This window comes from Thermobia domestica, chromosome 7 (genome assembly GCF_964235325.1).
Source record: "Thermobia domestica chromosome 7, izTheDome1.hap1.1, whole genome shotgun sequence".
NCBI classification, from domain to species: Eukaryota; Metazoa; Arthropoda; class Insecta; order Zygentoma; family Lepismatidae; genus Thermobia; species Thermobia domestica.
In genome coordinates, this window is record NC_137460.1 from 276,604,491 (window position 1) to 276,632,424 (window position 27,934).

General features: G+C 34.8%; 1 protein-coding gene across 2 annotated transcripts in view; it reads right to left on the reverse strand.

Annotated features, from left to right (window-relative positions):
- LOC145690946 (uncharacterized) overlaps positions 1 to 27,934 on the reverse strand; it is a 99,215-nt gene that overhangs the window by 22,731 nt on the left and 48,550 nt on the right. Inside the window, exon 2 of one of the 2 annotated variants that reach the window (XM_081766407.1) lies at positions 22,186 to 23,512. The exons of the other annotated variant lie outside the window; for it this stretch is intronic. Within the exon in view, the coding sequence (XP_081622533.1) occupies positions 23,449 to 23,512 (64 nt within the window). The 3' untranslated portion in view covers positions 22,186 to 23,448. Of the gene's footprint in view, positions 1 to 22,185; positions 23,513 to 27,934 lie in introns of those variants that run through there. 2 annotated transcript variants of the gene reach the window in all.

Sequence of the window (27,934 nt, forward strand, 5' to 3'; positions counted from 1 at the left end):
CCAGTGATGCATTGTCCAGGATAGTTTTAGCCCCTCCTAGTGAAATTTTGGATATAAATAACTTAGAAGTACTTCCATCGTTCTTTAGAAACCTCACACCAGGAGAGTTAACCGAAAAACAAAAGGAACATCCTGAGTACAGTAAAATTATCAAATTTCTAGAGAAACCGAACGATCCCTACAGTAAGATGCAAAACAGAAATGTAGAAAAATTCTACAAACTAGGAAATGGTATATTGTTGTATAAGGACTTTCACTTTCCCAATAGTTGGAGAATTTGCATCCCACCATCTTTAGTAAACCTGGAAATTGAAGAAATGCACAGCAACCGTGGACATTTCGGGTGCGAAAGAACTGTAAGCTTCATCAGCGAGATCTGTTATTGGAAATCATGCGGCGAGACGTGATGAACTATATTAACGATTGTCTCGAGTGTAAACGAACTAAAGTTGATACTCGGCCCCCGGCTAGACCTTTAGAAACCATACAGGTGAAAGGCCCTAGGAGATTAATTTCAATTGACATTATCGGACCTCTTGTGCCATCTCCCTCGAAGTGTAAATTTATACTCTCAGTTTTGGACGTTTTTACTCGCTACCTTGTTCTTTATCCAATCCGGAACGCTACTACGAAGTGCGTAGTTAAATGTTTGGAAACATTGTATTTTGTGCACTTAGGAATACCTTCAGCTATATTGGCGGACAATGGTAGTTGCTTTATTTCTAAAAATTTCAAACAGAAAATGGAAGAATATGGTGTTAAGATATTTTATTCAACGCCCTACCATCCGGCGTCGAACGCGGTGGAGAGAATCCATCGGAAGACGAACAGGTTGTTCAGACTATTTTGTAAAGATGATCATGGTTCTTGGGAGAAGTTTATACCACAAGTTGTAGTGTTGCTGAACTATTCTATATCTAGCAGTCTTGGCGCGAGTCCAGCCAGTTTATATTTGAACATTCAGGCTGAAAAACCAATTTTCGAACATTTTGGCATTTTTACGAATGATACGAACGAAAACGATAATGAGAGTTGGGACAATAAATTGGTAATGGCTGATTTTAAAAGAAAAGAAGTGATCCGAAAGCGAAATGAAAAGTATAACTCACAGCAGGAGAGTAAACACAAAATACAGGTGAACGATCTGTTTTTTTTTTTTTTTGAAACAGATAAACTTAAGTTCCGCAACAGACAAGAAAATTTCAAAATTTTTCAATGTGTTCAAAGGACCCTATCTTTGTGTTAACAAACCATCCAATTCAGAAAAGGTGTTCAAATTGTTAGATCCTTTAACTGGTAAATCAATTGGGTCACATTCAGTGGATAGACTTAAGATGTGGAAACCTACGAAACAAACTCGTAAAATCTGGTTAGACCTAGCAGTAAAACATAGTTCTCAAAAGTACCATGACATGATTTCAAGCGAATTTAAAAATTCAGATTTAGAAAGTAGTGTTGAAACTGTTCTTTGCAATGCATTAACTACAACACCAGTATGTTTGTCTCAAAGTGTTCAATCAAGAAGTAACAACCAACGAATACATAAAATTTTAGAGAAATTGCTAGATGTTGACAAGTATTTGAATTTTCTGTACTGTAAAAACCTGTGTTCATCTGATGTGTTGGAACTTGCAAAATCCTTATGTGTTATTGAATGAGAAAGTACAAGGAATGTAAAAAAAAAGAGAGAAAGAAAAGTTGTTTCATGATTTATGCAGGCATCTGTGACCCGCTATGCGACTTCCAGATGGCCGTTGATATTTTATTTTCCGAAGTAATGGAAAAACTAGCAAAAATATATGCCAAGTCATGGAGATGAGGTCCCCCCCCTATGTGTAATGGGTAATGTAACATGTTTTTAATGCTCGGAGTACGCTATTTTGGTAAATCCCATTCTTTATTATTTTAAATTTTTAACCTTGTATTCTATAATTCGGCCTCATCTCGGGGTGGTAAAACCAAATAATTCATTGTGGGTAGGTTCCTTCGAAATTTAGCCAGGCAGATCCTGTCGAGTGATCACAGAGAGTCATAACTGAATTATTACGTTGTAAAAATTTAGCTGTGAATCTTTAAGGCGCCGATAAATTTTATTAAATCTCGACAAAAACGTATATAATATGTAGTATGCTTTGAAAAATTATTTACCAATGAGAGAACTCGTTTCGTATATTCATGTCACTGTATTTTTGCAGTATATTTGAAAATTAACTTGTAAGCTGAAATAGTATTGTTTAAATCTTGTGTTTTAAATATTTGAAGAGTGAAAATATTACATTATTATGAGTTATTTTGAAAATTAGTTATAAGTAAGTATATATGTATAAAAAAAGGTTATTTTTACATTTTATATTTCATTCTGTTTAAAGTATTGAAAATTTCACGTGTTTAGTATAATAAGGATATTTAGTATAAGATGTAATCACACGAGTCAGATACTTACAAACAAAAAAAATAAAGAGTGAAAGTTGAAATTTAACGATTTATGTAATGGTATAAGAAATATATTAGTTATTTCATATGAATAAGTAGAATATGAAAGATATATATATATAATATAAAATGAAAATATAATCAATAAGCAATATGTTATTCTATTTGTTTTAAAATATTGTGTTATGAAGATAAATGTAATCTTATCTTTATAAAAAAAGCCCATTTAAAGTGAATAGCCCTAAAAATAAAATAGCCCTTCCACGTTTGTATGAAGTATTAGTGAACCATCGTGAATCAAATATTAATTGTGCAAGAAAGATGAGGAATAATAACCGGAGAAATAAACTTTTGGGAAGAGGATAATTTCAAGGTTCCAGGATTCTGGTAATCTTCAATGAAGATCATCGTCCCATACGCACGCCATTTGTGAGCGTGTGGCCCCCCTCACCCTCCTTCCATTTTAATTCTCCTGGTTTCTCAGGGCTGAAGTGGAATAAGGCTCCATGGATTATACGTCGACGCAAACTTCGTTAGTTTTATCCTTTTCTATGAGTTGGCAGTGCTGTGAGTAGTGACTTGTATTTCCGGTTGACCGAACAAAAAGGATGTGACATGGTGATGTTCCGAAATGTAGTGCCATAGTTTCAAAAGTAATCCTAAGACGTTTGTATTAATTTCAATATTTTAATTATAATATGTTAATGGCAAGATCATTTAACGCCTTATGATACATATATTTCTTGTAAACAATATTGCTTATGGATATTTTTTTTAAATAATCCTTTGGTGTGATTGGAGCAAGCTTACCGACGCTAGAGAAAGAAGGCGGGAACGGTGTGCAGGAAGACGCCATTAGGAAGGAACGACGTAAATGACTCCGAAAAGAAATCAGTCGTATATTTAGTCATCACTTATGATAATGTACTCAAATATGGACGAGTGAAGTGTGGAGCTTACATGATTTCGTCACATACATATTTTAATGTGAATTTCAGTGAAAACGCTTCAAGACAAATTAATTTGTCTACGATTGAAGACGTCACGCCGTAACACTTCTTTGTAAATGTTACCCTTTTAGAACAAATCCAAAATCCATTGCTGAGTTTTACTCATATTAGCAATGAAGTAACGTAAGTAAAAGAAAGGATAAATTTACTTCTTAATTGTCGATCAGCGTACCACAAGTAATTTTATTGTCGACTATCCAGCCGTACGATGGAAATTGGAGTTAGTCATGGAAATTCGAAACCTATTCGAAATTGGGAAGAAGAATCCAATAAGTTATTGCCCTCCTAAATAGTCCACCAACCCTCCTCTTCTTCTTATGATTTCACCAGAACCACAGTGTTAAGTGATGTAGTGCTCTGCGATTTAATGTGTGTAAAGTGATCATTTTTATTGTCACGTAATGAGCCGGCTTCGTCGTCATATCATATTTTGAGTTGATCTTTTAAAATTCCTTTTTTTATTTTTTTATTCTTCTATTAATAAATACAAGGGCTAAATTCACTATGTTCATACGATAAAAGAAAAAATCTGAAATACAAACTTCTAAAGGTGTCAACGATAATCATATTAACAAAATGCAGTAGTAAGTATGTATATGAAAAGTGTAACATTTTGTGCTTGAGTAAAACCACTTTTGTGCATATTTCATGTTTTTTAGTTGCAATTCATGTTTCTCGCATCGATCACTACCAGAACGGTAAGAATTCTGTACTTAATATCATTGCACTTGATTGTATGCGGAACAGGCGTGTCACTGAAGGTGGGTACGCGCATATACAACTTTGGTTCGGACTGATCTCAAGTCGCAATCTGATGCAGTTCCAAATACGAATTCTAACCGCTAAAATCACTATTATTGAGGCGTACCGAACGAGATTCGAACTCAGAAGGTCATGAGAGTGTCTTCCCGAAAGAGGACAACCGAGAATCGAACCCGGCATGTTATAAGGATGGCCTTCCCGAGCAAGAACACGAACCACTCGTGTTACATATATCAATCAACCAATGTAAACGAACCACTAACTAATATGAAACAAGCATTAAGAACAAGAATGGATGAGTTTTAAGCTTGAAGTTCTGGCTGGGCTCTTATAAACATTAACTTTTTAGAACTAGCAATCGTTAAATATGTACCATACAGAGAATCATCATACATAGAATAACCTAATCAGTTTCAAAACAAAAAGGCGTAATTAATGTAAAAATGAAGACGAAAAATGCTTCTTATACTCATTATACAGTGCCTTATATCCTACAAATTCACATTCTGAACGAGTACCAAAAAATGATGAACTATTGTCAAACTTAGAATCCATACTAAAAAATATTCATTTTCCTGCAAAACTAAGCGATATTCCAAAAGTCGAAAAATTACTTAATATTTCTATAAATGTCTATGCGTATGATAAAGACTATTCAATCTATATATTACATCACACACAGACCAAAAAAGAAAAACATGTGAATTTATTATATATATAAAAACTTGTTGAAGAAAATGTTAAAACACATTATTGTTGGATTAAAGACCTAAGTAAATTAATTAGTACTCGAATAAGTAAATGGAGAGCTCGAAAATTTGTGTGATCGATGTTTGTTATACTTTTAATAACAAAATGCATTAGATAAACATGAGCAAAATTGTTCATAGAATAAAGCAGTAAAAATAATAATGCCTGAAGAAAACACATATGCTAAATTTAAGAATTATCAGTATAAAATGAGAATGGCCTTTGTAATCTATCCTTATTTCATGCTACGATTATGAATGCTTATTGCATAATGTTATGCGATGTGAAGAATGTTATCCAGAAAATAAACCATATACAAAAAAATATCAACAACATAAAACTTCTAGATTTTGTATTACATTGTAAAAAGCGATGGAAGTAAAACCGAACCTATTTGTTTAGAGGTAAAAATGCAGATAAAGATACATAAATAAATTACAGAAAGAAGCTAAAATGATATCTAGTATTTATAAGCAAAATAATGAATTACCTTTAACAAAGAAACAGAAATAAGAGTTTAATAGATCCGAATTTTGTTATTACTGTAAAGAAAAATACACTAAAAAGAATTATAAAGTTAAACATCATGATCATGTAACAGAAGAGTTTATAGATCCTTTCTGTAATAATTGTAATTTAAAGTTATAATTCAAAAAGTTTGTACCAATCATTATACATAACAGGATAGGACTCACATTTATTCATTAAAGAGCTTGGATGTAATAAAGAAACATTTGATTTAATACCTAATAACAAGGACGCTACATTTCATTCAGTTAAAAGGTTGGAACTATCAAATTAAAATTCATATATTCGTTTAGATTTATGGCGTGTTTAGACAAATTATCATCAAACCTAAGGAGACAACAAATGACTCACACACAACACTTCTACCCTAATGAAGAACAATTTAACCTTGTAACAAGAAATGGTGTTTACCCGTAAGATTGTGTTAGTGACTGAAAAAGTTTAGACAGAGACAATTAAGCCCAAAGGAAGCATTCTTAAACAAGCTTACCAACACACATATAAGTTATGAGAATTATAAGCATGCGAAGAAAGTGTGGAAAACATTTAAAATTAATAATCTCGGACAGTACCATGATCTATATAGAAAAACTGATGTGTTGTTATTAGCAGATGTACTTGAGAACTTTAGAGAAACATGTCTTAAGCTTATGGTCTTGATACAGCTTGGTATATAACAGCACCAGCTTTAGCTTGGGATGCAATGTTAAAGATGACAAATATAGAATTAGAATTATTAACAGATAATGATATGGCGCTGATGATAGAAAAAAGTATAAGAGGAGGAATTTCACAATGTAGTAAAAGATATATAAAAGCAAACAATAAGTATATGGAAAGTTACGATGAGAATAAAGAAGATTTATACATAATGTGCTTGGATGCTAACAACTTGTATGGATGGGCAGTGAGCCAATACTTGCCATTTAAGGGATTTTGATGGTTAAGTGAAGACGAGATAAGAGAAACAGATTTCACAAATATACCTGATGATTCTGATGCGTGTAACCTATTAGAAGTTGATCTTGAATATCCTAAAGAATTGCATGACTATCACAAAGACTATCCATTAGCTTCTCAAAACATGCATCGATCTGGTACAAAACAACCAAAACTGTTAACATTTTTATACGATAAAGAAAAATATCTAATTCACTATCGAAACCTAAAACAATGTTTAACACTTGGATTAAAGCTTAAGAAATTTCATCGTGTAATATAATTTGAACAAACAGATTGGTTAAAGAATTAAAGATTGGCTCCTTGACGGTTTTAGCTCTCAATCGGTATAATAGAGATATAGTTTCTTTTTGCATTATTAATTTTACGGTGTCTTTCTTCAACATTTGAAAGTCTTCTTGTGTAGCACAAATCTTAGCATCAACCGCATTTTTCGTGATATATGTGTCTTGTAACTTTTTTTATAAATCTCCAAAACGTTTTCTATCGTCCTCTAATTGACTATTAATATTGGCTTCTACTAATTTAAGTTGTTTTACGTTAACAACGTTGTTTAAATTATCTAATAGATTTAATTTATCTTCAATAATATTAATACCACTTACGCCACTTTTAACATTACCATAGATATCCATTATTTATTATATAAAAATTTATATCTATTTAACAGCGACAAGAACAGTTATACGAGCTCCACCAAAATAAATCAAATCACCATTCTCATCTCGAATTAAAGCTTTAAAAATGTTAAATTTGTTTTGATGTATTGGGGAAAATGTCTTTCTCTAGGCTCATACATAATTGGTTCTCTAAATTCTGCATTTGTTCTAAATGTTGCCATTAAACCTGTTTCGTTGTGTTGTATCATTAAGTTATAAAATCATACCTTCTGCTGAATCACACCTTGTGCCGAATATTTATAGTATCGAATGGATGAAACATTGGCACCTTATCTCCAACATGTACTGTGTTTTCGGCCAAGATTTCCTCACTAAAACCTAATACGGAATTAATGGTATCTAAGATTATGTTACAATGCTCGTTAAATATTTTAACTCTATTTTTCTCTGTCCCTCGGTAAATTTAATATTTTTAAAAGCATCGGTTGAGTATGGAAAATTTAATATATTTTTCTAATTTTTTATATTTTATTGACCAGGTTGAATTATGAGTTGTTCTGAAAATTGAGGATACTCAGGAATGTTACTACAAAATTTTAATATATTATTTCTTTCTGTAATGTTTGGAGTTAAGTATGTAGTATAAAATCCTGCAAGAGCTATTTCTAAGTTGTTTTCAAATGGATAGTGCAAAGACATGTTTAATACAGATGGATAACCATTTAAATTAAATATTTTCATTTATTATATAATAAATAATAAAATGGATAATTTGGATATTAAAGTAAGGTTAACAGAAAGAGTCACAAAGAAAAAAGGAACAGTATGTTGTTACCTGATGATATAAGATGTTTAATAGTTGGACCTAGTGGGTGCGGAAAAACAACGCTAATGATTGATAATTTCTTGTTAGCACCTGAATGATTAAATATGCAAATGTTTATATCTATTCTAAAAGCCTACATCAACCTAAATACCAACGGCTAATACAACTTTTCCGAGATATATAATGTAATATTAAAGACACAATGGCAGTAGTAAGAGGATACAACGAACAGATTACTCCATTAGATGAATGTGAGAATGATTCTGTGGTAGTGTTTGATGATTTCATTTTAGAACAACAAAACTACGTTAGAGAATATTTTACTCGAGGTCGTCATAAGGGTTTAAACTGTTTCTATTTTGGACAAACTTATTCTAAAGTACCGACACAATTAATAAGAGGTAACTTAAACTTTCTTTGTGTCCTTAGACAGGACAATGTGAATTTAAAGCACATATATGATGAATTTATTGGATCTGATATGTCGTTTGAAAAATTACAAGTTTTATGCAATAAGTGTTGGAAAGAAGGGCGTGGTTTCTTAACAATAGATATGATTAGGGAAACGAATAATGGCAAATATAGAAATAAAATTAAATAATATTTAAAAGTATAGATCGGAGTAAACCTTAAATGTAAACAACGCGAGCGAATGTACTTGAACGTAGATGAACTTATATGTTACGTTACAGTGTGTTATATTTTAATTTTTCTTAATATAATAAATGGATGTTAATAAAGGAAAGAAATATATAAAGTTAAAAGAAGATCTTACTAAAAAATTTAAGGAAATTAAACAGGCTAATCGAAGTAAATATGATAAATATAAAGAACTAGATCAGCCTGTTATCGACGCAATTAAAGATTTAGGATAAGATATATCAAAGAAGCAGAAAAAATAAAAGTATAATTCAAGAGTTGGTTCCAGTTAAGTTCAATAAGTGAAAGTGATACGCCTATAAAAAAAGAAACAAAACACATGAAAAACCAAATTAAGTATAAAGTAGAAGGAATAGAATCTTTAGCAACTACTCATTTTGGTAACATTTCCTCAAGATATTATGCGGCTAAAGATGATAGATTTTGGAATACAACCATATGATAAAAATGTAACAATCATACATATGATAGGGGATACTGATGTTAAAATTCATGGTGATGATTTAGTAATTAATAATCGACATTGCACAGGAATAGGTTTATGGGAATTACTAAACCTAACAAAACGTAATCAAAAAATTATAATGATGATGATCTTGAAAAATATACACAAATAGTCATTGATTCTAATGTAGTATTTCATAACAATGATCCAAGTACAAGAAAACAACGATCTAGTAGAAGCGAAAAATATAAAGAAATTATTAAACCTATTTGGGTTAGATATATAAAACAAAATTTGGTCCAACACCAACAAGAAAGAAAAAAGGAGAAGGAACAAAAATATACAACGAATTACCTAAAGAATATATATGGATGAATGATGAGAGTATGATAATAAATAGGTGTATAGTTATAGTTGGAGAAGAAAAAAGCTCGAAATGATCACCTTTATAATGAGAAAGTAGGCATAATGGATATGATTTATTCTAAATTCTTACGATTTATTCCTAATGATCCGAAGGGTTTAAGGTTATTTGATAAAGATATTGTAGACGTTACCACCAAAAGTTTGGAATAATGAGAAATATGGTAAAGGACTAATGGATAAGATTTTAAACATGAAGGGAATACCAGAGTTACATATACCAGGCTACGAATTTTGTGAACATTTTACGAAGCTACAAGAAAGGTTAGAAAGAGGGGATAAAGGTATTAACCCTCTAGATGAACCTTTTAGAGAACATTATATTTACTACAGAGATAATAAAGATAAAGCTTCTAGACATATTGCAGACAAAAAAATTAGAAAATAAAGCTTGGGAAAGAGCCTTTGCTAAAGATGGAAACTTGATAACAAAACGATTACCAGCTTTTCGAATTGCTTTGGCTATGAATGCAAAAGTAAGGTTTGGTTTAGGTTTATAAGTATTGTGTTTCATTTTTATGGATTTTCCATAGAAGTTTTATAATAAATATAAGTATGAAGTTAAGTAGTTTTACGTTTACAATACCTAACGAAGAACTTAAGAAATAAAATATTGATCACATTTGAACAAAGAAACAGTTAAATGATAAAGCTAAGAAGATAAGAAGGTAGAGAAATGCAATTATCTCTTACTATATAACAAATAATAAACAAAGAAATGAAAACTAAAGACAATATTCATAATGGTGGTTTTATATTTACTCTTCCAACAATTTTAGCTATAATAGGTGCTACCGGAGCTGCTCCTATAGCGACAACGGTAAATGGTGCAAAAAAGAACAGAGAGGAATTAGAAGAACAAAAGAGACATAACTTGGCAATGGAAGAGAGCCAAGCTGGTAAGCTTCAACAAAACGTGAAGCCCAAAAAAGTAAAGACGAAGAAATTAAACCTTTAAGTAACTTGGATATAACTGACCTTGTTAAACAACTTAAGAAACTTTAGAGGTGTATTTATGAGTGATGAATTACCTAAAGAGCCAAAAACAGAATAAGTGTGCCATTATTAATTTTGGTATCTCTAAAAATATAGGAACTCATTGGATTTGTTTTTGCAAAGAAGTAAATAGAAAGTATGTATCCGATTCATTCGGAGGTAATCCACCAAAAACACTTATAAAATATCTTGGTTATAATATAGAGTACAGTAGCAATCGTATACATTTTAACGAAGAAATCTGTGGGCATTTATGTATTGTAGTATTAAAAATGTTCACAGATGGATATAGTTTTCCAGAAATTATTAGTCAGGTGAATAGGAATAAGGATATTTGGAGAAGTTATATTTAAGTTTGTTTTCTGGGTTTAATTCATAAAACGATAAAAATATTTTTCTTTATAATAAATATGGATAAAATGGAGTCATATGAATTACAATCCTTAAAGCCTAATCAAAACACAATCGAAAATTTAAATAAAGAAACAGATCTATTGAGTTTCATATACATGTTGGAATGGGTTTGTTCATCATTATTATGCTAATATTTATGTAACAATTGAAATTAGAGGTAGAGATGCCAATGGAGAATACACTGCAGGTCAAAATATTAGAATTATTAATAACTTCTTCCTACATCAGTTTTCTCAAATACAAGTTAGTAAGCATGGACAGATATGGAATATTATAGATTCTCCTGGTTAATAAAACTAACTATATATATAACGAGATAAGGTCATGACAAAAATGAACAATTTTTTAAAAGTTTTTTTGTAAAATAAATAGAAAATGACATCATAATTAAACAAGAAAAACAATATAACCATTTTAAAACTTTAAATTGCAAGATCAGGAGGAAGGAAAATCATACGAAATAACCTTATGGAAATTGAAAACAACAAAGTACACTGGTGAAAGAGTATTAGCACATTTAGATGAAAAATACAAAACCATATTACTCCAGAGATATAATGGAGATACTGATCACGTTTTAAAAGAGAAGAAAACTAAGAAACTGTTTATGAGGTATGATGGAATGAAAGATCTTTATAATGGTTTTAAAATGCACCAACTCTTCTTCTAAAATGAATCTAAAAAGTAACAAAAATAATTAAAAAATTTCTATAAAGTACAAAAAATGAGTAGTTAGTAAGGAGCCTCAAAAGAAATTCATTCTAGCTAATAATTTCAATGTAATTGTAAAAAAAATGTGCAAAACAAAACGCCACTGTTGTTTGAAATCAATCGTTGTTTATTCGGCTTGAACTATGACCAATGGACTGAGTTTAAGAAAATCGTTGTTTCCGATAGAGAACGAAGTTAGCAGAAGATTCCATTACCAGTATCCTTGTTTCTAATTTAAGTATGTTTTAAATGTTTTTGTGGTTATAAACTCATAAAAACTGAGGTTTAGAGATTCTCGTGGCATAAGAAAAAGCAGTACTTTTGAATGTCATTTGAATTTTAAAGATCCATACATAAATAAGGTATATTTGAGTTTTTGTAATAATATCCTTAGAGTTATGCAGCCTACAATACCTTCAAAAGATAGTAAATTTATTTCTCTATTGATCTTCGATTAAATTTTTAAAATCGATGAATATTTGACGAAGTTATAACAAAATCAAAATTTCGGCAATTTTTTACGGCTTTACCTTTGAGTTTTCGGGAAAATGTTATTCTTTAAAAGAAGTCTTAAATTTAATGTAGATTATGCTAGTATTTTTTTTTTATTTTTCAAAACTGACAAATTAGTAGTTATTAAAACTTAAAACTTTATCCTTAAAGGTAGGCAACCCGCTACAAATAAAAAACTACGCCTTTAATTCATCTCTATCCCTTTGGGGATCCTATGGTACAGTTTTGTACCATACGCGTTTTTCATGGTACATTGCGCTATTTCTCTTCTATTTGAGCTTTTTTCGTCCGGGTTTTTTTTTGTTTTCCAAGTCCAGAGGCCTTGTAGAAGACATTACGTATGGCTTCAGACCGTTCTGCGTCCAGACGTAGGAGGTGATGACGTCATAAGTCAAAAATTTCTTTTCTCATTTTCTAAGCCTATGTTCAATATTTTTTGGCGGGCTTATTTTTCTACGTAGAAGATTGAAATTTTGCACAAACATTCAGTCCACCAAGCTGTATTTACCAGATTTTTTGTTCCGATGTCAGTGCTAAAACAGGGGGGGAACCAGAGGGGCAAAAGGGTAAAAAAGGGATTTTTACCCCCAAAATCCCGTTTTTCGTCATATTCCCGCCTTACATACATGATGGGGACACGTGAGTCATACAGTCTGAAAGGCAGTTTCATTCTGAAAAGAACGACGGTCGAATTATTATTCTAGGGTAATTAGAACCATCTCAGTGAATTTTTATCCAAATATACTTCTGTATAGGGTAAAAGTGGGGCGTGGTAGGGCATTTTTTCTGGCGGGCCTATTTTTTCACGTATAAGATTGAAATTTTGCACAAACATTCAGTCCACCGAGTAGTATTTACCAGAAGTTTTCTCGGATTTCTGCGTAAAAACAGAGGAGTCCAGATGGGCAAAAGTTGAAAAAGGGATTTTTAGACCCAAAAAATCCCTTTCTTTGGGATTTCCCCCCTTTACATACATGATAGAGACACGTGAGTCATACCGTCTGAAAGGCAGTTCTGTTCTGAAGATAATGATGGGCGAAACATGACCCTAGGGTAATTAGGGATGTCTCAGGATTTTTTTTTCCTGAGATCATGGTGTTTTGGGGTCGTTCTGGGCATGGTGGGAATTCCTGATAAAATTTCTCCCGCCCTTACTATTCAAGATAGAAACTTGAAATTTGGTACACACATTTAGTTTACCAAGTACTATTCATCAGATTTTTTGGAAGTCTCTACGTTCACACAGGGGGAGGGGCAGGGGGCCCAAATTTGGACAAAAAATTCCCCATCAAAATTTTTCCTTTGACATCAATTTTCCCTCTCCTGGTATATGTATATATATATTTACATCTGCTAATTATTATGACACCAAAAACTATTCGACCCTTTCTTGCACCCACTGGAAAACGTGAAGTATATTAATATTTATTTGCATATATTGTTATTGTAGACTGTTACCATAGTGCTTACCGACTTCAATTTTACAAAATTTGAGAAATAAATTTTACTCTTTATTTTGTGGTCAATTTGAAGGCATTTTGTTATACTACCATTAAGAAACCCATATACATCATATTACGAATCAATCGTTATGGAACAATTTCATGTGTTAGGCGCAGCAGTGGTACAAATCTTTAAAAATTTCATTTACAACTTTTTTCTTTTTCCTTTTTAATTGATTTTGTGAGTAATAGTGCATTCAGTATAAAGGCACAAGATTTTCTCTCTCTCTCTCTGTCTCTGTGTGAGTGTTTCTAGTTTCCGGCGTAAGCGTGTGAATACTACCAGGTATACTTTCGTGTGTACATATGCTAGTGTGTGTTGTGGAGGAGCTATATGAAGTATTAATTGGGATCGCGTAGTGGAACTTATCGATATTAGTACGTACATACGACTGACCGTTACTTCACACGATAACTTTGGACGAATGCGGATATTTTAATTCTGCTTTTTGCAATATATAAGTAGAGTGATTTCTCTTGAGGGAGTTCCTTAATGGAGGTGATTCGCCAACTGGAGGTGGTAGAAATGGGTTATTTCCGATTTTAACGTTGATAAGCATAGAGCTTGCAAAATTTGGACGATTACTGTGTTTGGATTTCATCATAATCTTTGAGTCTACGTCTCACATAACCTCGATGCACAAAGGGAATCCTAACCGTAAATAATTAACTAACTCGAAACCGTTGAGAGTACAAAAATCAAGGTTTCGCCAGAAAACAAGCACAAAAATTGGGAATAGAAAAAGTATCAAGTATCCAGTTGGAGAGGGAAGGAAAGGATGGGAACAGGGACATAAGACCATAAAACACATTATTGAAATGGCAGTCAGAGATGATTATAGAGTCGGCTCTTGGGCCTTGAGCTTTGAAATTTCCTCTACGGCATTTCCCAAGCGTGCACAATCTGAGTTCCTATAATTTTCACAGTACTATATTCAGCAATCGTATCCTCAGTTCCCCGCCTTTGAAAATCTGAAATGAACATTGCCTTCTATGGTGCTCAATATAAATTACATGTATTTTGCAGAACAGCTCTCCACGTCCATTTAGACAGCCCCCCCTCCCAAACAAGACTCAATCGGAAATGGTCTCAATCGTTTGTACATCGTTTGTAAAGAAACGTGCAGGCGAAATTTTCGTTTGTAAAAACTAGGGGCGTCGCCAGAACGAAAACAACGTGCGGGGCTGTACAAATAGTAGCCCCCCAAACCATGTCAAATTCAACCAGAAATCGTCCCAATCGTTTGTACGTCGTTTGTACAGAAATGTGCAGGCAAAATTTTCGTTTATACAAAATTAGGGGCGCCGCCAGAACGAAAAAGTGGGGGCATGTCCAAATTATAGTCCCCCACCATACAAAATTCAATCACAAATCGTCGCAACCGTTTGTACAACGTTTGTACGGAAATGTACAAGCGATATTTTTGTTTGTACACATTTTGGGGCGCGTCAGCACGAAAACAAAAAGGGGCGGTCGAAATGGTAGCCCCTCCACCATGCCCAGTTCAATCACAAATCGCTCCAATCGTTTGTACAGAAATGTGCTGGCCAAATTTTCGTTTGTGCATTAATTAGAAGCGCCGCCAGAAAGAAAGTGGGCGGGCTGTGTAAATGATAGCCCCAACCATGAACAATTCAATTCCAAATTGTCGCAATCGATTGTACGTCGTTTGTACAGAAATGTGCAGGCAAAATTTTCGTTTGTACACAATTAAGAGCACCGCCAGAACGAAAACAAAGTGGGGGCTGACCAAGAGGTAGCGCACTACCATGTCGAAATCAAGCACAAATTGTAGAAATCATTTGTACATCGTTTGTACAGAAATGTGCAGGGGAAATTTTCGTTTGTACACAATTAGGGGCGCCGCCAGAACGAAAACAAAGTGAGGACTGTGTAAGTGGTAGCCACCATTATGTCCAATTCAATCACAAATAGTCGCAATCGTTTGCACGTCGATTGTACAGAAACTTGCAGGCCAAATTTTCGTTTGTACACAATTAGCGGCCCCGCAAGAACGAGAAAAGTGGGAGGGGCTGTCTAAATGGAAGCCCCCTACCATGTCCAATTCAATCTCAAATTGTCGAAATCGTTTGTACGTCGTTTGTACATAAATGTGAAGGCAAAATGTTCGTTTGTACACAATTAAGGGCACCGCCAGAACGAAAAGAAAGTGGGGTCTGTCTAAGTGTTGGACCCCACCATGTCCCTTTCAATCACAAATAGTCCCAATCGTTTGTACGTCATTTGTACAGAATTGTGCAGGCGAAATTTTCATTTGTACGTATTTAAGGGCGCCGCCAGAACGAAAATAAAGTGGGGTCTGTCTAGGTGCTAGCCTCCCACCATGTCCAATCACAAATTGTTGCAATCGTTTGTACAGAAATGTGTAGACCAAATTTTCGTTTGTACTTAATTGGGGCGCAGCCAGAACGAAAACAAAGTGGGGGCTGTCTAAGTGGTAGCCCCCACCATGTCCAATTCAATCACAAATAGTCGCATTGCCCCAACCATGTTCAATCAAACACAAATAGTCGCAATCGTTTGTACAGATATGTGCAGGCGAAATTTTAGTTTGAACATAATTAGGGGCGCCGCCAGAACGAAAACAAAGTGGGGCGCTGTTTAAATCGTAGTCCCCACGATGTCCAATTCAATCACAAATTGTCGCAATCGTTTGTAGATCGTTTGTACAGAAATGTTTAGGCGAAATGTTCGTTTGTACATAATTAGGGGCGCCGCTAGATCGAAAACAATGTTGGGGACTCTCTAAATGGTAGAAACATAAAAAAACTGTGTCACATACTATGGAGTATTTTTCCAAGTAGACTTTGTACACACTATTGTGTCGATTGTTATGTTCACACTATCGTGTGATTCAGTAAATTGATCTTATTCTAACGATGATGTAAGGAACTTTTTTTGTGTTTATATTTATATTTATACTTGAAATCGTTATTGCTGAGTTAGTTTATCACTCTTCGGATCTTATTATTAAACTTATTCATTATTTCTTACGTGAGCTGAATCTTTATGAGAAAAATGCAATTTTTTTTTCTAACTTGCGCAGAAACCGTTATTTTCATCTCGTACAGGAAATCGATAAGTGGAAGATATAACAAATTGACAAGGTAGACTGTTAAAGGGTAAATTATAACAGAGTATATTGTTTTCTTTGAACATCTTCATTAAACTCATTTTGCAGAAACTATAGAATGCATGCTGAAGTATTTTAGTGCATTCAGCATTCTAATTTACGAGTAGGGTTGCTAACGTTCCGGTATTTCACCGGCCTGGCTGGGAATATTGCTGTGATTTTGATTAAGGCCGGTGACCGGTACAAATTTCTTATTAGCTCTTTCTGACCGGTATTTTCGAATCTGCAATACAGAATATAACATTGAACATCGACATTTTTCAACAGCGCCTTTACAAACACAAATTTCCGTTTTATTATACATTATCTATATTTTTTTAAAATCTATTGCAGTTTTTTCCCTTCCAACGCGTAGAATGGTGTCCTGGGTCATCTTAACCACGTGAGGCTTAGCGTTGCCTTGTAACAGGAGGACCCTTTTGCATTTCACAAGTACTGGATCCAGAGAGTGACAGTACACAGTTGCATTGATGCTTTGACCAGCTGGCAACAGTTACCGATGGACGATGCCGCGAGCAGTTCAGAAAATGCACAGGAGAACCTTATTCTGGTGTAGTGCTGCCTTGGGCTGTTTTTGAACCGGTTCATGTGATGCTAACCAACGATGACGGCGCCGTGGAGCTTCGTACAGGACCCACTGCCCATCACATGTCAACAGTCTGTCCAGAAATTGCAAATATCTTCTAGGTAAATTAATCAAGAAAAAATTAAAAGAAATTCCCTACAGAATGATATTTCAGTGCAATTAGTTCCTTATGATTCTATCAGACAGCAACGCTGTTTTTAAATAGAAAAATCGGAATGCTAACGTGATGAAATTTTTGTTTATTACACAGCAAAAAATAATGAAAGAAGTTCTATATACATTCCTTACTAGAAAAGCATGTTTTCTTCAAAACTTCAAATTTTATTTTGACTTTCGAAATTGATTGCCTAAATTTTAACCTTGGAAATTTGGATGTGGAGGAAAATAGAAAAGGTTAGCAGGGTAGAGAACAAAACGAATTAGGAAATGCTGAATAAAATGGAAGAGACGAGAGCAATATTGGACGATATAAGGAAGCGAAAAAATGGACGGATCACAAGTTTCGATCTTGCTAAGGGATTGCATTCTGAGAGATGTAGTAAAGGCGGTGATATCAGGAGAGCGAGAGTGTGTAAGAAGGTTGCAATTGATAGATTGTAATAAGGAGGGTGCTATATTATGTTGGGTTGCGAGGAAGATATTAGCGGGAAATCGCAAAACTGGAATCTTCTTACCTAGTTCAAGGAAACTGGCCTGTCATTAATGGTAGAACATTGAGGAGGAGGAGGAGGAGGATAATTATACTACAAATAAAGCCAAAACAATGTTTATGCATACGAATTGACCAGCACTTTTTTCTGGAAGCAGCTTTGTAAGGTTCTAGTTCTCTCAAACTGGTTAGATTGTAAGATCAGGTCACTCGGGTCGGTTGTCCGGTTAGGTCACTCGGGTCAGTGTATTCGAGTCACGGGTCGGGTCGGGTCGAGTTGTCGGGTCAGGTCAATCGGGCCAGCTCGGGTCAGTATTCAACACATATAATTTCCACGAAAATTACAATATTTCACGGTTTATACCTTATTGGACTTCCATTAAAACATTTGCAATGATGTGTACACCATGTCGCCATTTTTGTATGAGGGAATTTCTAGAGGGGTTTTGTGGGAATTTGATGGAGTGTAGATTCCTGTGTGTATTTGTGTGTGATACCTTACAGAATACAAGATGCTGAGGAAGTGTGTAAATCAACCGGACAATTTCTGTTATGTATGTGAGGAGCTGACATTTAAATCGCAACGTAGATGTTTTACTCCACTTGTGCGGAAGTGTCATCAGTTATATTTTGGTTGCTGTGTAGGAGACCAAGATAAGAATTTCGCTCCTCACTACATTTGTTGTACTTGCGTGAAACGTCTAACTGGGTGGGCAAATGGTGAACGAAACTTGAACTTCGCAGTACCGATGATCTGGAGGGAAACAAAAGATCATTCTTCAGACTGCTAATTTTGTATGACAAAGATAAAGAAATAACCAGTAAATCTAACCACACAGTACAGTACCCTAATTTGCCATCAGCAATTAGGCCAGTTTCATACAGTGCAGAATTGCCTGTACCAGTACCTTCTCCTTATCTTACGGTAAATGAGGATTACGTACTTGAGGCAACTACTGAAGTTCCAAATGAAGAAGATGATCCTACTTATGTTGGAATCACATCTACATTCGATCCCCATCTGATAACTCAGGGTGAACTAAATGACCTGGTACGGGATTTAAAACTCTCCAAGATACAGACAGAACGTCTTGCTTCTAGACTTAAAGGCTGGAATCTGCTCCATCGTGACACTAAAGTGTGTATTTTTCGAAACCTTCATATAGAGTTTCAAAACTATTATTCTCAAGAAAATTATTTAGTGTATTATAATAACGTCTGTGCTGTGATGGATACACTTGGACACGCACATATAAGTACAGAGTGGAGATTGTTTATTGACTTTTCGAAAACTAGTTTTAAGGCTATCCTTTTGCACAATGGCAACAAATTTCCTTCAGTGCCTTTGGCTTATGCAACTAATATGAAGGAAACCTATGGAAAGATCGAAATAGTGTTAGAAAGAATTCAGTATGAGAAATACAAGTGGGCCGTTTGCTGTGATTTACAAGTCATTTCTTTGTTAATGGATTTGCAGCTTGGTTATACAAAATATTGTCGTTTCCTCTGCGAATGGGACTGCAGGAACAAAGCGGAACATTACATCAAGAAGGAATGGTCAACGCATGTATTAACTCCTGGACAGAAGAAGGCTGTTTATTTCTCACTGGTGAGCCCTGATAAGATAATTCTACCTCCTCTTCACATAAAGTTGGGGCTCTTCAAAATCTTTGTTAAGGCAATGGAGAAATGTAATGCTGGATTTTGTGACCTCTACGAAAAGTTTCCTCGGGTTAGTGACGCTAGGGATTTTTGTAGACCCCCAAATAAGATGTTTGATTCGTGACCAAAAATTTGAGGATCTCTGAACTCTGGTTGAGAAAGCAGCTTGGTGTTCACTTAAATGTTTAACAGAGAACTTTTTAGGAAACAAGAAAACCCCAAATTACCGTGAAATTGTGAGTGATTTCCTGCAATCATTCAAAGAAATGGGTTTCAACATGTCCCTTAAAGTTCAGTTTCTAGACTCTCACCTGTATTTCTTTCCTGAAAACTGTGGTGCTGTTAGTGATGAGTATGGAGAACGTTTTCATCAGGACATTTCCTCCATGCAGAAGACATACAAAAATGCTATCTGATTACTGTTGGACACCCAAAAGAGATGTTCCGGAAGCCAAACACAGAAGACAGTCGACAACTAAAACATATTAGTTGAGGTAAGTAAGTGTCCATTTATTAATAAGATACCACTCACTTCTTTTATATTATTTATTAAGTAGATATAAAATGGTGACACAGTGTATACATCATTGAAAATATTTTCTTTTTCAAATCCAATGAGATATAAACCGTGCTTATATGGTAATTTTCGTGGAAGTTATATGGATTTTATCTGCACTAATGAATATGGTAAAATGAACAGTACACATAGCATATTTTGTACATAAATATGTTTATTTCTCTAAAAAGAATAATGCTATTCTTATGAAACTTAGAGGGCTTACTAAGTATAAATCAAGCTAACATAGAATATAATTTGTGCGTTTATATATCTAAGGTACCCGAGCTACAGGTATGAAAATGGTAAAAAAAAAATAATAAAAAAAAATAAGGGGAAATTTTCTGAAAATCACCCTGTCACGGGAAAACTGAGGGTGATGGAGAAAAACCGATAACAGATTCGAATTCTACGCGAAAAGTTCTATTAGAATCAGATGTTTTCTTCCGTGCCAGAGAAAAATATTTTTTGTCGACTAGTGTAATAGGTACCAGTTTAAAACTCAGCAATCATTATTCAAACCGGTTAACGTTGATCGCTAAAAAGAAAAAACGGTAATACATCGCTGTAGCCCAAACCCCCTTTCTTACTTTCTACGTTAAGTATCGAAGAACGTTAAAACATGATACACTGGTTTAACATTTGAAATGACAAGTCGAAATAACAACTTTCATATCTCGAACTTTGAGCAATCCCGAGATATATATACATATTTACAATAATTACAATCCCCATCCCTTTTCTTCAATTCTAGACCAAATATTAAAAATACTCTCATCCGTATATTATTTAGTACAAACGAAAATTTTACCTGCACATTTATACACAAACGATGTATAAACAATCCCGATAATTTGTGGTTCAATCGAACATGGTGGGGCTAGCATTCAGACAGTTCCCCATTGTTTTCCTTCTCTCGACGCCCCTGATAGCGTAGAAACAAAACGCCTGCACATTACTGTACAAACGATGTACAAACCATTGAGATAATTTTCTTTTGAATCGGACCTGGGGAGGTGCTACCAATTAGGCAGCTTATACTTTGTTATCGTTTTGGCGCGCCCCTAATTGTGTTCAAACGAAAATTTCTCCTGTAAATTTTTGTACAAAGACGTATAAACAAGTGCGACAGTTTGTGGTTGAATTCGACATGGTAGGAGGGGTATCAATTAGACAGCCCATAGTTTGTTATCGTTTTGGTGGCGCCCCATTTATATGCAAACGAAAATTTCAGCTGCACGTTTATGTACAAAGACGTACAAACGATTGCGACAGTTTGTGGTTGAATTGGACATGGTGCGGGGCTACCATTTAGAGAGACCCCTTTTTTTCGTTCTAACGTTTCCCATGATTGTGTACAAAAGAAAATTTCGCCTGCCAATTTCTGTACAAACGATTACGAGAATTTCTGATTGAATTGGATATAGTGGGAGGCTATTATATAGACAGCCCTCAACTTTGTTTTCCTTCTGGCGGCGATCCTAATTGTGTACAAACGAAAATTTCCCGTGCACATTTCTGTACAAACAATGTACAAACGATTGCGACAATTTGTGATTGAATTGGACATGGTGGGGGGCTACTACTTAGACAGTCCCACTTTGTTTTCGTTCTGGAGGTGACCCCAATTGTGTACAAACGAAAATTTCGCTCGCACATTTCTGTACAAACGATGCACAAACGATTGCGACAATTTGTGATTCAATTGGACATGGTAGGGGGCTACCATTTAGACAGCCCTCCCCCACTTTCTTTTCGTTTTGGCGGCGCCCCTAATTATGTACAAAAGAAAATTTCGCCTGCACATTTCTGTAGAAACTATTTAAAAAATTTCCGATTGAGTCTGAAAAGGTGGGAAGGGGACTGTCTAAATGGAAGTCTCCTTTTCACCTCTAGTGTAATGAAAGTCTTCCAGGAGAAAATCTGTAATCAAGACTGTCAGTAGCTACGTCCTTGACTAATATACATTTACAAGTACAGCTTTGTTTTCGTATTTTTTCAACAGCTAACCAATTTAAACCGTATTATAATTCAATGCACTTATCATATTTCTATCGTAAACAAGAATATGTAATCAACTTCTTAAATACTTCGCTCCGCAGGAACGCGTTCACCGCGTGCAAAAACTAAAAGCAACATGTTTGGCGACTCAAAACTGACAAAGGAGAGAAAAGGAAATCAAAAGCAGCACATTAGTGCCTTATCGCAGAGCTGACAACATAGTCTCGGTCGTCACATACGCCAATAGACCTACAAGCGGTGTACAAGAGTTATACAGTTAGAATATACGTTGTGCCACAGTAGCGCTACAGGCGCAATGTGTACGAACTAAAAATGAATGTGTTTCTTACAAGTGTCAGTCACTGTTGCATGCTCTTTACATTCTACACATGCTTTTTTCTCCCACTTTTTGACCTTGACAAGCTGAAGTACCAGGCATTCCGAGTTTTCAGTTCTACGAATGACTGTGCGCGAGAAGAACAAGGGTGATGATCGGACAACCGTATACGGCAGTCAGAAACACCCGGTTCCAACTTTAAATGTAAAATACAAATATAGAGCCTTGACAATGCCGTGGTCCTATCCAAACATGTAATCAGATTGTCAAAATATTCAATAGCAGCTGAGGTATGAATAATCTTATTACTACTATATTTTGAATTTGCCGGCTAGATGAACATATTCTAGCAGTAATCCTACACACTTTCTATCTACTATAAATGACTGACTTTGCCATCTGGCGAAAGTTTCTATAATCAGTTTCTCTCTAATGCAGATGAACCTGGCATTTCTGTAACCAGTCCGTGTTCGAGTCGCTGTTCGTGGTTCATGGTCCTATCAATAAGTATTCTCCTAAGATCTGAACTTAACTGGATAGGACGATGAAGGACCTCTCCAAGAAGGGTTACAAATTGTTTCCAAATCGCTCGTCGGTCTCAATGATGAGATGAGCATTAGATACCGAGAGGTTCGGGTGTCTCGTCTCGTCAACCTCACGGACGATCAGACGGTCATCCAGACCATAACGCACACAAACATCACTCACAAAAACAACGAAAACACACTGGATTAAATAGCACTATATTTATTTATTAAAATGCTATGATATATAAAAAATAGCGAAGAGGGATGAACACAACACTGAACACAGAATATGTATAATAATTTGCATCACTAAAATTACACTTTGTCTTTCTAATGCACTGTAGCCCTTTTATATATATATACGATTATAATTCAAATTTCACTGCGAATGCTTCTCTCAAACCATTGACGCACTTGGGGGATTAGCACTGGGGGAAAGTTGCTTGGATAATCCCACGAGGAATCCAGTTGCTGCGCCAAACAATCCTGAAACGCAAAGACGAGTCATCAGCAATTAAAGAAAAAGAAGTAGAATGCTGCTGTTGGAGCGCGCGTGTATAACTTTTTAAACGCACAAGGTTTGTGAACCTGGCACTTAATTAGTTAAGGGCTAGCCTAAGAAAACGTCCTTCGTCGGCTAATAGCTTATACCCCTTAACACAAAATCATACTTGATTCCCAACGAAACGTGCGTGGTGGCTGCATAAAATACCGGAGTCAAACTCCGTGAGCGCTAAAGCTCAAGGTACGAGCTGCAGTGATCGACTAAAAAGTGTTGGCTATTCATTCCAAAAACCACTCAGTTAAAGCACCTGTATGCACATGCAAACAGAATACGGAAAATGATTTATGTTAATTTTAGTCAACTGCCCACAATGCACGAGACACTGCGATAACTCGGGCGTGAGAAAGTACACATAAGGAACTGCAAAGCAACACAACCGGCGTCACTCTGGTCACTTGAATACCTGTTCTGGTCTAGTCTGCTCTAATCTATTGCAATGTTTCAGAAGCGATTAAAGAAAGCACTTAATTCAGTTCCCAATAACTATAGAATATATACTGTGCATATAATAAGTCAGAGAGAAGCACTGAAATGGTCTCACCAAAAGCAATGTTTTGAATATATATATGAAAAAGCGATGAAAGACTTCTTTATCCAGTTGCGTGAGAAGAAAGCAATTCCCACCGAAGAAAGAACTTATAGCGTCCCAGAATAAAGTATAGATCGAAAATAATAATCACTATATTTACGAAATATACAGAACGTCCACAAAAAATACTTCTATAACCTGGTAGCGGTTATTTTTGCAAATTTTCTTGACTGACGACTGCGATTCAAATATAAGCAGACAGACACTCCGCCAGAGAAAAGTGCCGGAAATTTTTCTCAAGCTGAGCAGCAAGAGAAGCATGATATATTTTGGCAGAAGTCCAAGAGCTGCTAAAAAAGAAAACGTATTGCATCTACTCCGGTTGACTTCAGAGAATGCGAGTGTGGGCGAGTGTATGATGATGCAAGCAAGTAACATATCTTTTCTCTTTGATTTAGGAAGAGTAGATGCAAGAGTATATATATATATAAATGTAGCAGCAAGTCAAATGAGAGAATATATACAATTATCTATGTGCTACATTCTAAACTTCAACTTCTCATTATACAACCATCTGTGCCATCTGTGAACCAATTTGAACGAAACTAAAACTGTTCAGCTAATCAAAGGGAGCAATATAATAAGATAAATTCAATTATGAGTTATAGACGCAATGTACAGTATGTAGCTCTAACCTCAAAGCACTTTAGCATTCTAATTATTAAATACTTCACGCTAACCTTATGTTCTGGTCAAAGCACTGCGATAACGGGTGTGCTGAAAGTTATGGACACTCAAAAAATGGTCTAGAAGTTACAAACAATCAGGAGGACATTATGCGATACAGTGAAAATGTAATTATGTATAGTGTAATGCAGTTTTAGATGTAAGTTTTTTATGATTTTAAATGACCTAAAAGCCTATGCTCAAAGCAACCTGCTCAATCTCACCCTACTCAATCTGTGCTGGTAAAAGATATTTCCAAAATGGGTTGGCCAGAGTTTTGGCCCCGGAGTTAGGTTATTACACTACTAAAGACATTGGATTATGTATGCGCAATATTGATATATTATCAAAATATATGAAAAGGAATAATTATTATTTATCAACTTTTCTTGAACGAATATACGGAACTTCTTGTAAATGCCGAACGAAAATAATATTATTTCTAGTAAGAGTGCAAGAACACTTAGTAACAATTACACAATGACGTTCCAGGAAAATTTATGACTCAAACTAGGCCTGAAAAATGACCCGTTTCTATTCATGAATTGTTTGCGAAACAAGCGAAGTTTTCAGACAGTAGAAATCGAGATTGTAGACTGTGACGTCATGTAATTACTTTTTCCCTGTGAAGGAAGTCGTTTCAACTGTAATTTGTAAGAACGAGAGAAATCGACAATTCTACATTTTATTACAAATCAGAAATATGATCATTCTTAATTATCATTTCTTTTCCGAATATCCACGGAGAATCGAACCGCAGATCCCTAGTACACGAAACGAATACTCAAGCCGCTACCCTAATAATGCTCTTTTAAGTAAGAGTGAAGTATCACTCGTCTATGTAGGAAATGCAAACGTTTACGAATCCAATGTTTTATTAACCGTGAATCACTGATTTTGGTCATGATAAAATAGTGCAGTCCTGAGAATTCAATATTAAATTTTAAAAAGACTAAAAGCATCTCTGAAATTTGTCTCTATTCTATTCGGTTATTCTCGTTCTCCAGATAATTTCAATAACCTGGAAGGGCAGGGATACACCAAGGGCATTGTATATTTCAAAGGATTTCCCATCGGGAATCGAAAGTGAGACCCCGCTTACTAATCAATCAGATGAGTGGGGTGCCTGGTTCGTTTCCAAGGCAAACAAGGTTGGGACGGACAAAATAGTGGTCGTAGGTTTTCTCGGGACAATCGCAATTCCTCATTCCACCAATTCGTCCATCATCACTTGCTTTAATCATAGTTTTCCTTAGCCTAACAGGCATAAGCGTTGGACATTAAGTGACTTCATTTTCAAGCTGTTAACGCAAACCAATCCGAATCGAAAAACAGTTGTATTTTCTATTGCTCATTAAGATTTTGTCACAAGAACAATATGTAGAAAAAGTCATGGCGAATCGTAATTCCATTCAAAAATGAAACAGCAGACTAGCCATACTTTAACCTAAAATGTAACCATTACATATCCTTTGGAACTTTTCCAAAATCTGTACGGATATTCCGGAAAGTGCCACAGTTGGAGTTGGTCATTCAGTCGGTTTGTCAGTCGATACTGGGTCAACAGCACGCGACCCACTACAACTCACCACTCGCCATGACCCACTGCGATAATGACCCAGAATTATGTATCTTCTGCACACGAAACTACAGATATGGCAGATTTAATTCTCACACTCTGCATTTGTTTCAAAGCAGTCGCCATTACCTGGTCAAAGACTTATGTCCGACACGATACATACGATATCAGAGTTAACTCAGGTACATACCAAAATACTTATTTTGTGCTATATGGAATAAACATTTATTATAAGTGAAAATAGAGATCCGTTGTCACTAGCATTATTACTTTTTGTGCCAGAAAATTTAAAAATCGGAAGAGGTTTTAGCAATTTCAGCTACAAGAAACTGTCTCTATGACTACAAAGAAACAAAGGGACGATATAACAGCTTTTAAAATTTTGCACAAGATACGTGATTTCATTAAGTATACTAATTAAATTTGCGTTTTTATATAGTCTGATACCCTGACATAGTAAAATTTTGTTTATATTGATATGTAGCGACGTAGTTACAACTCATACATTTGAGAAGCATAGAGTTTGTAAATTATTGTTATCATTATGTACTTATTTGAAATACATGATATAATAATTCCAGAATTCAACGTTAAGGTAATATGGACACCCAATAGCACCTTCATTACTCTTACATTATTACTAGTGCTTTTATGTTTGTGCTCTCAACATAGAATTTATCACAATCTGCTGTAATGCCATTAGCAAAAATCGAAATATATAATAGGTTTGAAATTCTGCTGTTACAGGACTTTTGCAAACAATGTCCTCGAGTGTTACTAGCATCGTGAAACACTCTAGTCATTATTGCTTTTTTATGCTAAAAGTAAAAAGGGAATGCGAAGATAAATGCTAGACTCTGAATACCGAAAAATTGAAGAAATATGTTATACATCACATTATAAAATACAGGGAGCTGAACTGTTTGAAATAAATATTTAATATGTTGAGCGTGTTCATTTAAGTGGCATTTTATTAAGTTACGTTCATTCAAATGGGTATCATATAGACGGGAACAGGATTAAAACTGTACGTCAAATATTATAATTTGAGTGGTTTCTCTTGTTAGAGAAAGGACAGCTGGCACACTAGCTTTTTTACTTTTAAAAAAGTTTCACGTGCAGCAGTTTTCGGAAATAAATATTCAAGAGACAGAAGACGATCAATCTGCATACTACACCTAAGTACAAAAAATTTGACATCAACCTAATCTGGTATTAGCTACAGAAATAGCTGAACCGTTTGAAATTAAATTTTACATGTCTGCAGTTAGCCTCACATGTAACTCATTTAGAAATTTTTTTTTATCTTTTCTTACGTTACTGTAACTAGAATGAAGATCCTACGAGTAAAAGAACAGATTTAAATTTTACGCTAAAAATGGTGAGTGGATTATCCTTGGGAAATGTCCTTACGCTATACCAGTGAGCAAGTGACTTACAAGAAGAAAACGGGCAATTTCCGCAGGTTTCATAATACATAAATTTACCATATGATAGAAAATTAATATG